Genomic DNA, 13,137 nt, shown 5'->3' with positions numbered 1-13,137 from the left:
ACCTTAGTCCTCAAGCTGACATCTTTGCTCTTCAACACTTTAAAAAGGTCTTGTGCAGCAGATTTGCCTAATGCAATACATCATTTGATTTCTTGACTGTTGTTTCCATGAGTGTTGATAGTTTATCCAAGAAGAATGGAATCCTTGACAACTTCAATCTTTTCTCTGTTGATAAGAATGTAATTTATTGGTCTCAGATTTTTGTTTTCTTTACTGAAGGCTGTGCTCTTTGATCTTCATAAGTAAATGTTTCAAGTCTTCTTGACTTTCAACAAGCAAGGTTGTATCATCTGCATAGCGCAGGTTGTTAATGAGTCTTCCTCCAATCCTGACGCCATGTTTCTCTTCATATAACCCAGTCTTAGATTATTATTTGCTCAGCATACAGTTTGAATAACTATGGTGAAAGAGCACAATCCTGTCACATACCTTTCCTAATTTTATGATATATATGGAGCTCTGGTAGCGTAGTGGTTACGAGTCGGGCTGCCAACCTCAAGGTCAGCAGTTCGAAACTACCAGCAGTTCTGTGGGAGAAAGATGAGGCATTCTGCTCCCGTTAAGATTTACAGCCTTGGAAACCCTGTGCAGGGTCACTATGAGTTAAAACCAACTCCACGGTACTTAAAAACAACTATATATCTGACTCATGGAAAAATATTTCCTAGCACTGTGCTGATAAAGACTAGGACTTAACACATGTAGTTTTGTGGTGCTATAGGATCAGCACTGGACTGTGAACCACAAGGTCAGCAGTTCAAACACACCAAATGTTCCTTGGAAACCCTATACAGGTTCGCTATGAGTCAGAACTGACTCTACAGCACTTAACAGCAACAACAGGCCTCATTATAGAAATTTGGATCAGTAGGTTTAGAATTAGGACTAAGAACCCATATTTTTAGCTGAGATCATACCCAGGAAGATTATTCTGGGACATAATTTACAAAACATTATTCCTGTGACTAAGGTAGGTACTGGAAAACAAATATGAAAATATAGGTCTGTGTCCTAGAGATAGTCACATTTACACTGAAAGATAGCTAAGCTTAAAAACAATATGGTAAAAAAAAAAAAAAAGTTAAATGCTTAATTGGAATTGTTTTCAAAATAGCACAGTAGCCTAGGAAAGTTCAAGGAGCCCTGGTGGCACAGTAATTAAGCACTCAGCTTCTATCCAAAATGTTGGGAGTTCTAACCCACCAGCTACTCTGCTCCATGGGAGAGAAACCCTAGCAATGCTCCTATAAAGAATACAAACTAGGAAACACTATGCGGTGTTTCTACTCAGCTCTATAGGTTCGCTATGAGTTGGAATCAATCCCACAGCACACAACAATAGGAACAAGCTTCAATAAAATCTCCTTAGAAGAGGCAATGTGTGAGGTGAATCTCATGGTGGGTATGGGGAGGAATGGTAGGGGAGTCAGTTAGTTGTTGTTGTTAGGTGCCATCCAGTCAGTACAGACTCATAGAGACCCTATGCACAACAGAACGAAACACTGCCCAGTCCTGGGACAACCTCACTATTGTTGCCACGCTTGAGCCCATTGATGCTGCCACGTTGCCAATCCATTTTGCTAGGGGTCTTCTGTTAGTAGGGCATAGGATAGAGGCCACTCCTGGCAGAAGGAACAAAGAGGCACATGAATGAGCATGGCATGCTACAAATCATTCAGCACTGTAGAGAGTATGTATGAGGGGCAAGGACAACAAGGTGGAGAAGTGGCATCAGAGGCAATGCTGACCAGCCAAGGTCTCTGGTCATGAAGAGCCTCATAAGTCTTGCAGAAGACTTTATGGTTTGGTTTGAAAGTGAGGAGATTACATGTTCCAATGTTAAAAGGATCACTCTTAACAGCAATGTTTAAAGTATAATGTAGTTTAGCTGCATTCAGACTAGAGTTTGAAGGCCTGAAGTAGGACATTAGCCTTGGCAGAGGAGACAAGGATATCATCATGTTCAGATATTTAGGAAGTAGAATTGTCAGAGCCAGAGCTTGGTGACTAATTATAAGTCAAGTATAAAGAAAAACATGTTGTTGTTGTTAAGAGCAATTGTCAGTTCCCACTCAAAACAACCCTATACAGGGTTTCCAAGGAAAGATTGGTGGGTTGAACCAATGACCTTCAGATTAGGAGCCAAATGCTTATTTAAAGAGCTGCAACAGGACTGTGTAGTAAAAAATATATTGCGTCTCACTAATATGAATGAAGAAAATACAGAAAAACCAAAGATTATTAGTAGTGACCAAGGATGGGAGTGGGGAGAGGGAGGTTTTGCTTAGAGGGCATTGAATTTATGTTAATTGAAAAGATTTGGAAAGGGATATCAAGAATGGTTGGGCAACCTGAAAATATAATCAATGTCCTTGAAACACTCATGAAGAAATGGTTGACGCGAATGTTCTGTTGTGTATATTTTTACCACAATTAAAAAAGAGAAAGAGCATATTACATGACAAAAGTAGGCACTCAAACATATTTATTGATTTGCAGACAAAGCACTGGAGAAGGATCAACAAGTTTCAGAGAAAAGACAAGCTTATTCCTGAACCTTTGTCTCTACAGGTCTAAAATGCAGAATAGTGGTCTGGCTAAGAGAAGAAGCTTATCTCCCTCAGGGTTTTAGGAAACAGGAGAATTTCTTACATGGAGACACCAAAGGAAGAGGATCCCATAAAAGCCTATCTCTGGACCCTGCTTAACTCTGAAAGGAGAGATCAGATAAAAAGACAACAGGAGTTTAATGTGAATTCTAGTTCCATTGTCTGGTCATATTCCCTCTTCTGGTACTCAGTAGAGAAAACTAGTATAAGACTTTTAATCTCCAATAACCAAGTCATAAGACATCTTAAAGAAGACTGCCTGGATATCGCACCCCTGACTACAACATACTAAAAGATCAAATGAAAGACTGAGAAATCCACTTCATTATTGCCAACAGTTACAAACTCATGTCACAGAGAGATGATGGTGGTTATGTGCCATGGAGTCAATTCCAGCTCATAGCGACACTGTATAGGGTTTAAATCTTTATAGAAAGCCTCATCTCTCTCCCATAGAACAGTTGGTAGTTTCGAAATGTTGACTTTGAAGTTAGCAGTCTGAATCATAACCACTATGCTATCATAACCTCCTTGCCACAGTGAGGTTGTTGTTGTTGTGTGCCATAGAATTGGTCCCAACCCATAGTGACCCTGTATAGGGTTTCCAAGGAGCAGCTGGTGAGCTTGAACCACCAACCTTGTAGTTCAAATGGCTTTGCAGCTTGGAGCATTAACCCACAGCATCACACCAGGACTCCTATTAGGTCACATAATTGTGGAGAGTGAGATAATAGGACACCATCTCTGGAGACCACTCACACCCAGTTACTTGATTTTGAAAATACCACACTTTCCAAATAAAATATTCAAACAAAACCTCCATGAGCCTACCTATTGCCCAGTCTCAGATCTGATTGTTGACTACATCATCTTTAACATGTTCTAGGTATACATTGCGGAACTGCTTTATGTTTTCCTGTTTTCATCCATCATACCAGACTCAGCCTACTGTGTAATGTGAATGCCATGTTTTCATTCATTAAGAGTCTTAAAGGCCGGTTCCCAGTATTCTTTTTTCTCTCCTCTTCATTAACTCAAAGCAGATATCATCCAGAAAAAGTTATCTTCTTACTTTGCAAGTGGAATCCAGGAGCTACCAAAAGATGTTCACATATTCTCACCACAGGGAAGGCAGAAACAGAGAGCCCCACAGCCTAATAAATTTAGGTAAGAAAATATTTACTAAGCTCATGGGTATAACTTAAAGTTCTCATTTCAATTTGCTTTTTAAAATTATCCTTCTTTCTGTGAACAAAGAGACATCCCAAACATTCTTGCCATCCATTCTTACCTTCCCCCCTATTCAAATCCATTTTATTACCTCATTTGTTATCACATTAAAATGGATCATAGTCTAATAACTCGAAAGATCTAAATATGAGCCCCTTCACTGCCTTTCAAAGCTCTATCTTCTTTTTCCAGAGCACTGGCAACCAAAATGCCCCAAGAAGTCAATAAAACCAAGACTCAGATGCCTCCTCTATCTCACTCTGGCCTCAAAGACCCCATGAAGAAGAAAGAGCAGTGGCTATCTCAAAATTATAGAAGTGCTCACTTCACTAAAGAAAAGCCACAAATCCAAGAGAAAGACTCTATAAAGCCACTTAAAGATGCAAACTCCAACAAAGACATCTCATTTCTAAGTCAAGATCAAGAAGTCTCTACCAGCAGCCTCAGCCAAGACCCAGACTACAGCCCTGCTGATGAGAGTGGAATGACACATATGGATGAAACTAGACCAACAGATGCCAACCTACATTCAGACCAGGACACTGACAAAGAAATCCCCCCAAATCCCATGGAAGCTGCCTCTGCAGGAAACATGAATGAGGAGGCCACAAAGTCAACCTACTTAGAGTTATTTGAAAAGGTCAGAAATGCCCATTACCTCCGGCACAGAGTTCCCCCTGAGTCTGAGAGGTTGCTTAGCATTGGAGAGATATTTGGGCATGTGAAATCCTCACCATGCAAGGAAGGAAAGGAATATGAGAACAGGCTGACCATCTAAGTCACTTCCTTTCCAACCATATAATGTTGTTGTTAAGTGCCATCGAGTCAGTTCTGACCCATAGCTACCCTGTACAGGGTTTCCCAGGAGCAGCTGGTGAGCTTGAACCACCGACCTTGTGGTTCAAAATTACTTTGCTGTCCAGTGCCACGTCAAGACTTCAACCATCTAATATAACCTGGTACTAACGTTCATCACAATCACCAAGGAAGGGTGTTCCACTCATACTAGTAGTGAGTCCTCGTGTGGCACTGTGGGATAAACACTCTACCTCAAGGTCAGTTTGAACTACAAGGCTGGTGGCTCAAATTCACCAGCCACTCCTCTGAAACCCTATACAGGGTAGCTATGAACCAGAACTGACTAGATGGCATTTAACAACAACAGTACTAGTAATAAAAAGTAACAACAACAACAAAACAGAAATCAGAGATATATGACAGAACTTTATTTTTACACTTCCAGTTTTGGGGTGTGTTGTTTTTTTTTTTCCTCTTGTAGGAATACAGGAATAAATGAATACACTGAATGAAAAACATAAGAAAATGGGAAGGAGTTGGTGAATTATGTGGTAATAATTTTAAATTTTGGACCTGCATTGCTAATGCCATCAAGAATATGTAGCTATTTGATAACTGGACTTTTCCTGAATATGTAGCAATACTGATAACTGCACTTTTCCTGTAAGGGCATTATTTTAGGTCCTGCTGATGGTTCTCCTTTTCTTATAGGAAATTCTTATAGTGCCACCTGCTGGAAAAGTGGGATAATTCATCTGTATGTTTTCGTTTCACACAGGATGGTTTAAGTAACAGGTGTATCTCAGAAATGTTGCTAGTTATGTTCTCAACGACTGCAGTAAAGCGAGTATTGCAAAACTGCAACTCACATAATTTTTATAGTTTGTTTCTCAGTGTATATAAAAGTTACAATTACATTACACTGTCATTGTGGTGGCTTGTGAATTGCTGTGATTCTGGAAGCTATGTCACGGGTATTTTAAATACCAGCAGGGTCACCCATGGTGGACAGGTTTCAGATGAACTTTCAGACCAAGACAGACTAGGAAGAAGGAGAGACAAACTACTTCTGAATATTTAATCACTGAAAACCTTAATTACACACAGAGTCCTGGTGTGGCGCTGTGGGTTAATGCACTAGACTGCAAAGCTGGTTTGAACTGCAAGATTGATGGTTCAAGCTCCTTGGAAACCCTCTACAGGGTCGCTATGCATCATATCGGACTCGAAGGCACTTAACAACAACAACAACAATCCACTGCTGTTGAATCTATTCTGATTCGTGTAGACCCTAGATAGGATTTCCGAGGCTGTAAATCTTTATGGGAGCAGAAAGTCTCATCTTTCTCTGGAGGAGCAGCTATTGCAGTTAGCAATCCAATGCTTATTCTATAGTGCTACCAGGGCTCCTTAAGTATACAATAGCATTATGAAAAAATTTGAAATATTGTGACAATTACCAAAATATTACAGAGGCATAAAGGGCACACATGCTGTTAGGAAAATGGCGACTACAGATTTTCTCAATGCAGTGTTGCCCGGAACCTTCCATTTGTAAAAACAGCAGTATCTGTGAAGCACAAATAAGTGAAACACAATCCAGTGAGGTATGACTGCATAGGAACCCAGTTAAAAGTACAAACTCTAATAAGGTCTATGAAGTGTGACGTTGTGGGATAAACACTGGACCACAAGGTCAGTTGAACCACAAGGTCAGTAGTTCAAACATACCAGCCACTCCTTGAAAACAGTATACAAGGTCGCTATGAGTCAGAACCAATTCGATGGAACTTAACAACAACGACAATAAGATCTGTAAATAAAATATGCTCATCTGCCACAGCTTTGTGCTCTTTTTTTGAATATCCTTCTTTGTTTGTTTGCTTGTTTCATTTCCTGGTTTCTCCATTTAAGTTTTCTTATTCCCACTTTTAAGCAGCTCATATCAAATTTCTCAGATCCTAAAGAGTGTATTAGTTACGACTCTGCTAACCTCAAGTTTAGCAGTTCAAAACTACCAGCCATTCTGCAAATGAAAGATGAGGTGTTCTACTCCCATAAAGATTTACAACCTCAGAAACCCTAGGCAGGGTCTCTATGAGTCAGCACGATGCCACGGCACACCACCATCACTAGCAATAAAAGAATAATGAAGAATCTGATTCTGTATCGTCTGGCATCCAGGTATTTCGAATGTTTCTAATATGCTCCCAACACTCTGTCAAGTTTGCATCAGAACATAGCAAGAGCAATCTCATGGTATAATGAGATGTTGTTATAAGATGCCACTGAATTGATTGCCACTCATAGTGGCCCTGTGTGACAGAGTAAAAGTGCCCCATGGGATTTTCTTGGATATAATTTTTAAGGAAACAAATGGCAGGTCTTTCTCCCATGGAGCTTCTGAGTGGGTTCAAATTGTCAACTTTTTGGTTCACAGACGAGTGCTTCATTGTCGTGTTCCCAGTACTCCTTAATGAGGAGAACTAACCTCTTTTCAAAGTTGTTGTTTTAAGCAGCAGAAAGCAATAACTTATTTTCAATGCATTTTAAACTTACGTCCACTTAATTAAATGCAGAACAAAACTACCATTTCTTTTTATCATTTAATTAGTATTACTATTAATGCCATCATGAAAACTTGCTTCCACCTATAGGTCCAAGGTCTTATAGAGATGAGGCATCCACTAGTGGGTAAACTGAAATCTTCAACCCAATAGCAAAGTTGGAATCAGAAAAATAAAACTTTGAGTTTATTTAACATCAGACATCAACACTTTATATAATCTAGCTGGGGACTCCACCACTCATCTGTCAGTTTGTCATACTGTGGTGACTTGTGAGTTGCTGTGATTCTGAAAGCTATGCCACAAGTATTTTAAATACCAGCAGGGTCACCCACAGTGGACAGGTTTCAGATTTCTTCCAGACCAAGACAGACTAAGAAGAAGGAGAGATAACTACTTCTGAATGTTTAGTCACTGAAAACCTTATGAATAGCAGAGAAACACTTTCAGATATAGTGCCAGAAAATGAGCCCCTCAGGTTGGAAGACATTCAAAATGTGACTGGGGAAGAGCTGCCTCCTCAGTAGAGTTGACAGTGATGACACAAATGGAGTAAAGCCCGTGGGTGTAAAGCCCTCAGGACCTTCATTTGCTGATGGGGCACAACTCAAAATAAAGAGAAACAGCTGTAAACATCCATTGAAAATCAGAACATGGAATGTATGAAGTGTGAATCTGGGAAAATTGGAAGTTGTCAAAAATGAAATGGAACCCATAAACATCAATATCTTAGGCATTAGTGAGCTGAAATGGACTGGTATTGGCCAATTTGAATCTGACAACCACATGGTTTACTATACTGGGAATGACAAATTGGAAAGGAATGGTGTTGCATTCATCATCAGAAAGAACATATCCAGATCAGTCATGAGGTACAATGCTGTCTGTGATAGGATAATATTCATGCGCCTACAGGGAAGCCCAGTAAATACCACTATTATTCAAATTTACGCACCAACCACTAGAACCAGTGATGATGAAACTGAAGAATTGTACCAACTTCTACAATCTGAAACTGATCAAACACGCAATCAAGATGTATTGATCATTACTGGTGATGGGAATCCAAAGGTTGGAAAGAAAGAGGAAGGATCAGTAGTTGGAAAATACGGCCTTGGTGATAGAAATGATGCTGGAGATCGCATGATAGAATTCTGCAAAACCAATGATTTGTTCGTTTCAGATACCTTCTTTAGACAGCATAAGAGACAATTATACACATGGACCTCTCCAAATGGAATACACAGAAATCAAATTGACTACATCAGAATTTGATCCCAGGTCTGCTTGTATTCGTTAGCCGCAATTTTTTTTCATTACACCACACTAGTGTGGAGCATACATTTAACACACTTAGCTGCTTAAGAAGAAAGGCCTGGTGGTCTACTTCCAAGAAAAATCAACCATTGAAAATGTTATGGAGTACGGTTCCACTCTGACACACATGGGGTCATCATGACTAAGAAGTGACTCAGTGGCAACTTGTTTTTAGTTTATTACATATTTGAAGACAAAAACTTGGATCAATCATGTGAGAATCAGTTGTATTTGTCCAGTCTCTAGTTTTCAATGGGAAGACAATGCTTTATAGTTAAAAGAGCAGAAGAAATCTGCTCCGGTCAACCATGTCTTCTAAGTAGCAACAAAGGAGAGGCATGCCAGAGGATTCATGCCTCTGATTCATGAATCCTTAATTTATTTACACTTGACTAGACCAGCAGGAATATAGATTAATCAGCTGCGTGTATAAACCACCTACATGTTTTATCACATAGTCTTACTTTTTGTCTTCTCCTCAAATCCTTCCTAGATCGATCACAATCCTTCACCAACAACAAGTTCTCTAGATGACTATCCCACTTCTAAGTGGGTCTTCTCACTATGTTAGCAGGAAAGCTGGCTCAGTCAAGGCCTCTGCTCCACTTGACTAAAACCCCTTGTAATCACATTACAAGAAGAAGAAGCAAGGGTTCTTCACGTTCCTCCTCATATCTTGCTTGTATCTTCAAATACCCGGCTGACCCAGATCTGTCTGTACTTCTAAACCCCATAATTTATTACATTCTATTCAAGTAGAATTTCATGTGTTGCCACAAAAATTATACATTTACAGACCTTCAAGCCAGATGAATTTTTAGTTTAATGTATAAATGGTATCATTTATTCTAATACAGTTTTCTTCTTCAATACAATGGATTTTCCATGCTTAGTACAACTGAGCACAAAGGGGAAGTTGCTACTAGGTGCCTTGCTTGGCCTAACATTAAGTTCTTACAAAGAGTTTAGATCTGTAATCCTCACAAAGCACATTGAATTCTTGGATGGTTTGCACTGTCATTCACTATACAAATTCTTCTCAAGTAGTGGTGTTTGGCAATATCTGGGACATTTTTGGTTGCCATAACTGAGTGAGAGAGATTTCTACTGGAATATAGTAGATAGAGGTCAGAGATGTTGAAAAACAAGAAAGGCCCCCCAAACAAAGAATTCTCAGATCTAGACTGTCAAAGTTGAGAGGCTACCTTATACCATTGCACTAAATCTTTACCAAAGCCCGGAGGTAAGAAATCAATGAGTTATTGTCCCCATTATACAGAAGAGAAAATTGAGGTTCACAATAAGGAAAATTACTTTCTCCATAGCAGAATATGAATGACAAACAAAGGTCAAGACAATGATTTCTTGCACTATCCTTCTCACTCAAGGTTGTTGTTGTTGTTAAGTGCCGTCGAGTCGGTTCCAACCCATAGAGACCCTGTACAGGGTTTCCGAGGGTGTAAATCTTTATGGGAGTAGAAAGCCTTATCTTTCTCCCGCAGAGCAGCTGGTAGTTTCAAACTGCTGACCTTAAGGTTCGCAGACCGATTCGTAACCACTACACTACCAGAGGAAAATGCAATGCACAATTCTCTATGCCTTCATCTCTATGCCTTCATTTTCAGTTATGAAATACATTTTGAGATCTTAAATGAGCATTATTAACAAATAATCAGAAATCAATTGTAAAAAGGAAAACTTCATACTTGAAATTTGAGGATCATGATATCTTTATTCCATTTATTCATTCACTCCTAGAGGTATTGGGGAGAGATGATCTCTCCATCTCTCACTCAAGAGGAAAAGTGGACAAGAAATTCATGTTTCACCTGGACTTAGTGGTATCAAAGGTCATAACTCAGACTCTTATCTAGGGGACCAAGGTTACGGAGGTTATTGAAGGTGATCGTGTGGGTTTCCACAATCCTCAGTGTGGATGGTAAGAGCTTAGTGTGGGTTCGTTACTATTAGTCACACAAGAGGGGCCAGCCCTTCTGAGGCTAAAATGGGTCCTGAAAGCAGGGTGGAAGGAGCCATGCTTGGGGCTGTGCTTTGCACCCACAGCAAAAACATTTGGTCTTAACAGATGCCAACAGCCCTACGTAACCAACAACTACAAGAGTAACAAAAGAACTGCTGGGAAAAAAGGGAAACCAGAGATGTGTGGACTATTGCATATGCCGGCTCTTTCCCTCTATTGGGGCAGGCATTTGGACATTGGAGACAGAGAGAGAGATAAGCGATAGGAGGCTATGTCTTTTGCTTTTTTACCTAAGGCAAACTACAGTATGTAATCCAAAGCTCCGCTGGAGTGGGAAAATGAGGACTTCAAACGAGACAAGGACCATAAATAAAGAAAGCATAAGTGCCTGGGAGTTATTGGATCAAACTGAGGTAGTATTAAGTAAAGTTGGTAGCAGTTATTGGAGCCAAATACACATATAAGTATTCCATGTTTATACCTCACCAAGTTGAGATTTCTCATTCCAATCTATATAAAGACACTATTCTAAGAGACATTTCCTAAGAAGGATACAGTTTTTATTATGTGGTCCTGAATTCAAATAGGAGTCCTGGTGTGGTGCCACAGGTTAAGGTACTGGACTGCAAGATCGGTGGTTCAAGCTCCTTGGAAACTCTATACTGGGTTGCTATGAGTAGGACCTGACTTGATAGCACTTAACAAAAACAACTAAAATATGGCATGAAGGTAGCCCACCAAGTTAGGAATCATATGAACTATGCCTTAACTTCTCCATCTTTCCAGTAGTGGTTACTGCTATTATGAACCTGTTGCCACTACAAGTCCTAATGATAGGCATGGATGAATTAGAATTTGTAAATGAAATTTAGTGTAATTAAATTATTTTGAACTGCTCACATTTTCATTCCATGAAAGTTGCATTATGAAACTGAACAATACGGAAAACTTCCCAACCAAAGGAGAAAGATACATATAAACAAAGACTCTAAATCCACTTGGCATAGGCTAATTGCAATCACATCTGATACTAGCATGGACTCTCTCAAATTAAAATAATTATTAACACAATGTTCTTTTAAAAATGTGTGATAAAAAAAAATGCAGGCAAGTCACATGTAAAGATTTTTAATCATGTAATTCACAGCAGGAAAAATTTGGAACACTCAATGCAACATGCCATATTGAATGGAGAAATGAGACAAAGGGCATAGTCAGAACCAAAGAACAAATATTGAGGCTGCCAATGTTGTTCTTCATAAACCAATGTCTGCCTTCATAAACCAATGTCTGCCTTCATAAACCAAACCAAACCCAATGTCGTTGAATCAATTCCAACCCAATAGGACTGAGTAGAACTACCCTATGGGGTAGGGTATCCAAGTTTACAAATCTTTAAGGAAGCAGAATGCCATATCTTTCTCCTATGGAGTGGCTGGTGGGTTTGAACCATTGACCTTTAGCTAACAGTCAAGTGATCTAACCACATTGCCACTAGGGCTCTTATTTACTTCGTGTTGTTGTTGTTAAGTGCTGTTGTTTCTGACCCATAGCGACCCTGTCTATATAGGGTTTCTAAGGAGTGGCTGGTGAGCTTGAACCACCGACCTTGTGATTCAGACAACTTTGCAGTCCAGCGCATTAGCCCACAGAACCACACCAGGACTCCTATTTCCTTCATAGTTCTCCCTTAAGCTCCAGCAAATAAGCTAGCATGAGCAAAATAATCAGTGATTCCAATCATTGTTTTCCTAGTAGTGAATAAAAAATAGGATATAATTTTCAGAATATGTATAAAAAAGTTTACATTTGAATGTTATTTTCCTAGAGGATCTTTTCCCTCATTTTTCATATGGGGTATGCTCACTCATACACACAAACTCACACACACACATTCTTCTCAAAGATGACTGAGAGAGGAAGGAGTCCCATGGTCTCTTGTGGTGTTTCACTAAAAAACCACACCAGCCTGGTACAGAACAGTGTTCTCAGCATGCTAGTGGGTGGTGGTCATGTTTCTTCCTTAACTTTAGCTATTAAACCTGTATGGTGGCTGTAATGCGTTTCACAAGTGTTAGTGAGTTTTGGTACAATATTTCAGCAGTATCTTCATCAACATTCATCTGGAAATAAAAGCAAAAATAAGTATAACTTGGATCTTTAAAGTGAAGGAAAATGGGATTCGTGCAAATTGGATTAGAAAAGAAGGTATTTGGCAGATATGGGAAGAAAACTGAAATTCAGAGAAGGAAAGAGGCCAACAAGTTAGAGTTGCTGAGGTATCAATACAGGTGGCTTTAGGAATCACTGGGAACTTGAGGACATGTCTCACAGTCCTAACCCACTGAAATGGTTGGGGTTTTGTGTCAGTTTGACTAAGCCAGGACTTCCAGAGGTTTAGCAGTTGGGATGCGCTTATTCCCATGGTGATGAAACCTAATGCAGGCATGGTTAGCTCTATGATGAGCAGCTATGAGCAGCCAATCAACTGAAGGGATGCTTTCTTGGAGGTGTGGCCTGCTCCCAATATAATAAACATTCAGAAAGCCTCTCTCTCTTCTGTAGGGGACCTGGAACTCTACAATTGCAAGATAATAAATTTCTCTCTCTCTCTCTCTCTCTCTCTACATACATA

At 39.7% G+C, this 13,137-nt stretch overlaps 1 protein-coding gene and 1 pseudogene across 1 annotated transcript in view; one reads left to right on the top strand and one right to left on the bottom strand.

Annotated features, from left to right (window-relative positions):
• LOC102822015 (chromosome unknown open reading frame, human C1orf110) overlaps positions 1 to 5,387 on the top strand; it is a 10,026-nt gene extending 4,639 nt beyond the window's left edge. The window contains 4 exon segments of the mRNA XM_006873438.1: positions 3,650 to 3,776; positions 4,032 to 4,608; positions 4,610 to 4,642; positions 5,349 to 5,387. Of these exon segments, the coding sequence (XP_006873500.1) occupies positions 3,650 to 3,776; positions 4,032 to 4,608; positions 4,610 to 4,642; positions 5,349 to 5,387 (776 nt within the window).
• Positions 5,388 to 6,093: 706 nt separating this feature from the next.
• Positions 6,094 to 13,137, bottom strand: part of LOC102821632 — a 76,478-nt pseudogene continuing 69,434 nt past the window's right edge.

The sequence above is a fragment of the Chrysochloris asiatica genome, unplaced genomic scaffold (genome assembly GCF_000296735.1).
Source record: "Chrysochloris asiatica unplaced genomic scaffold, ChrAsi1.0 scaffold00241, whole genome shotgun sequence".
Taxonomy (NCBI): Eukaryota; Metazoa; Chordata; class Mammalia; order Afrosoricida; family Chrysochloridae; genus Chrysochloris; species Chrysochloris asiatica.
The sequence above is the reverse complement of the archived record's forward strand: the minus strand, read 5'-3'. Positions and strand labels throughout refer to the sequence as shown.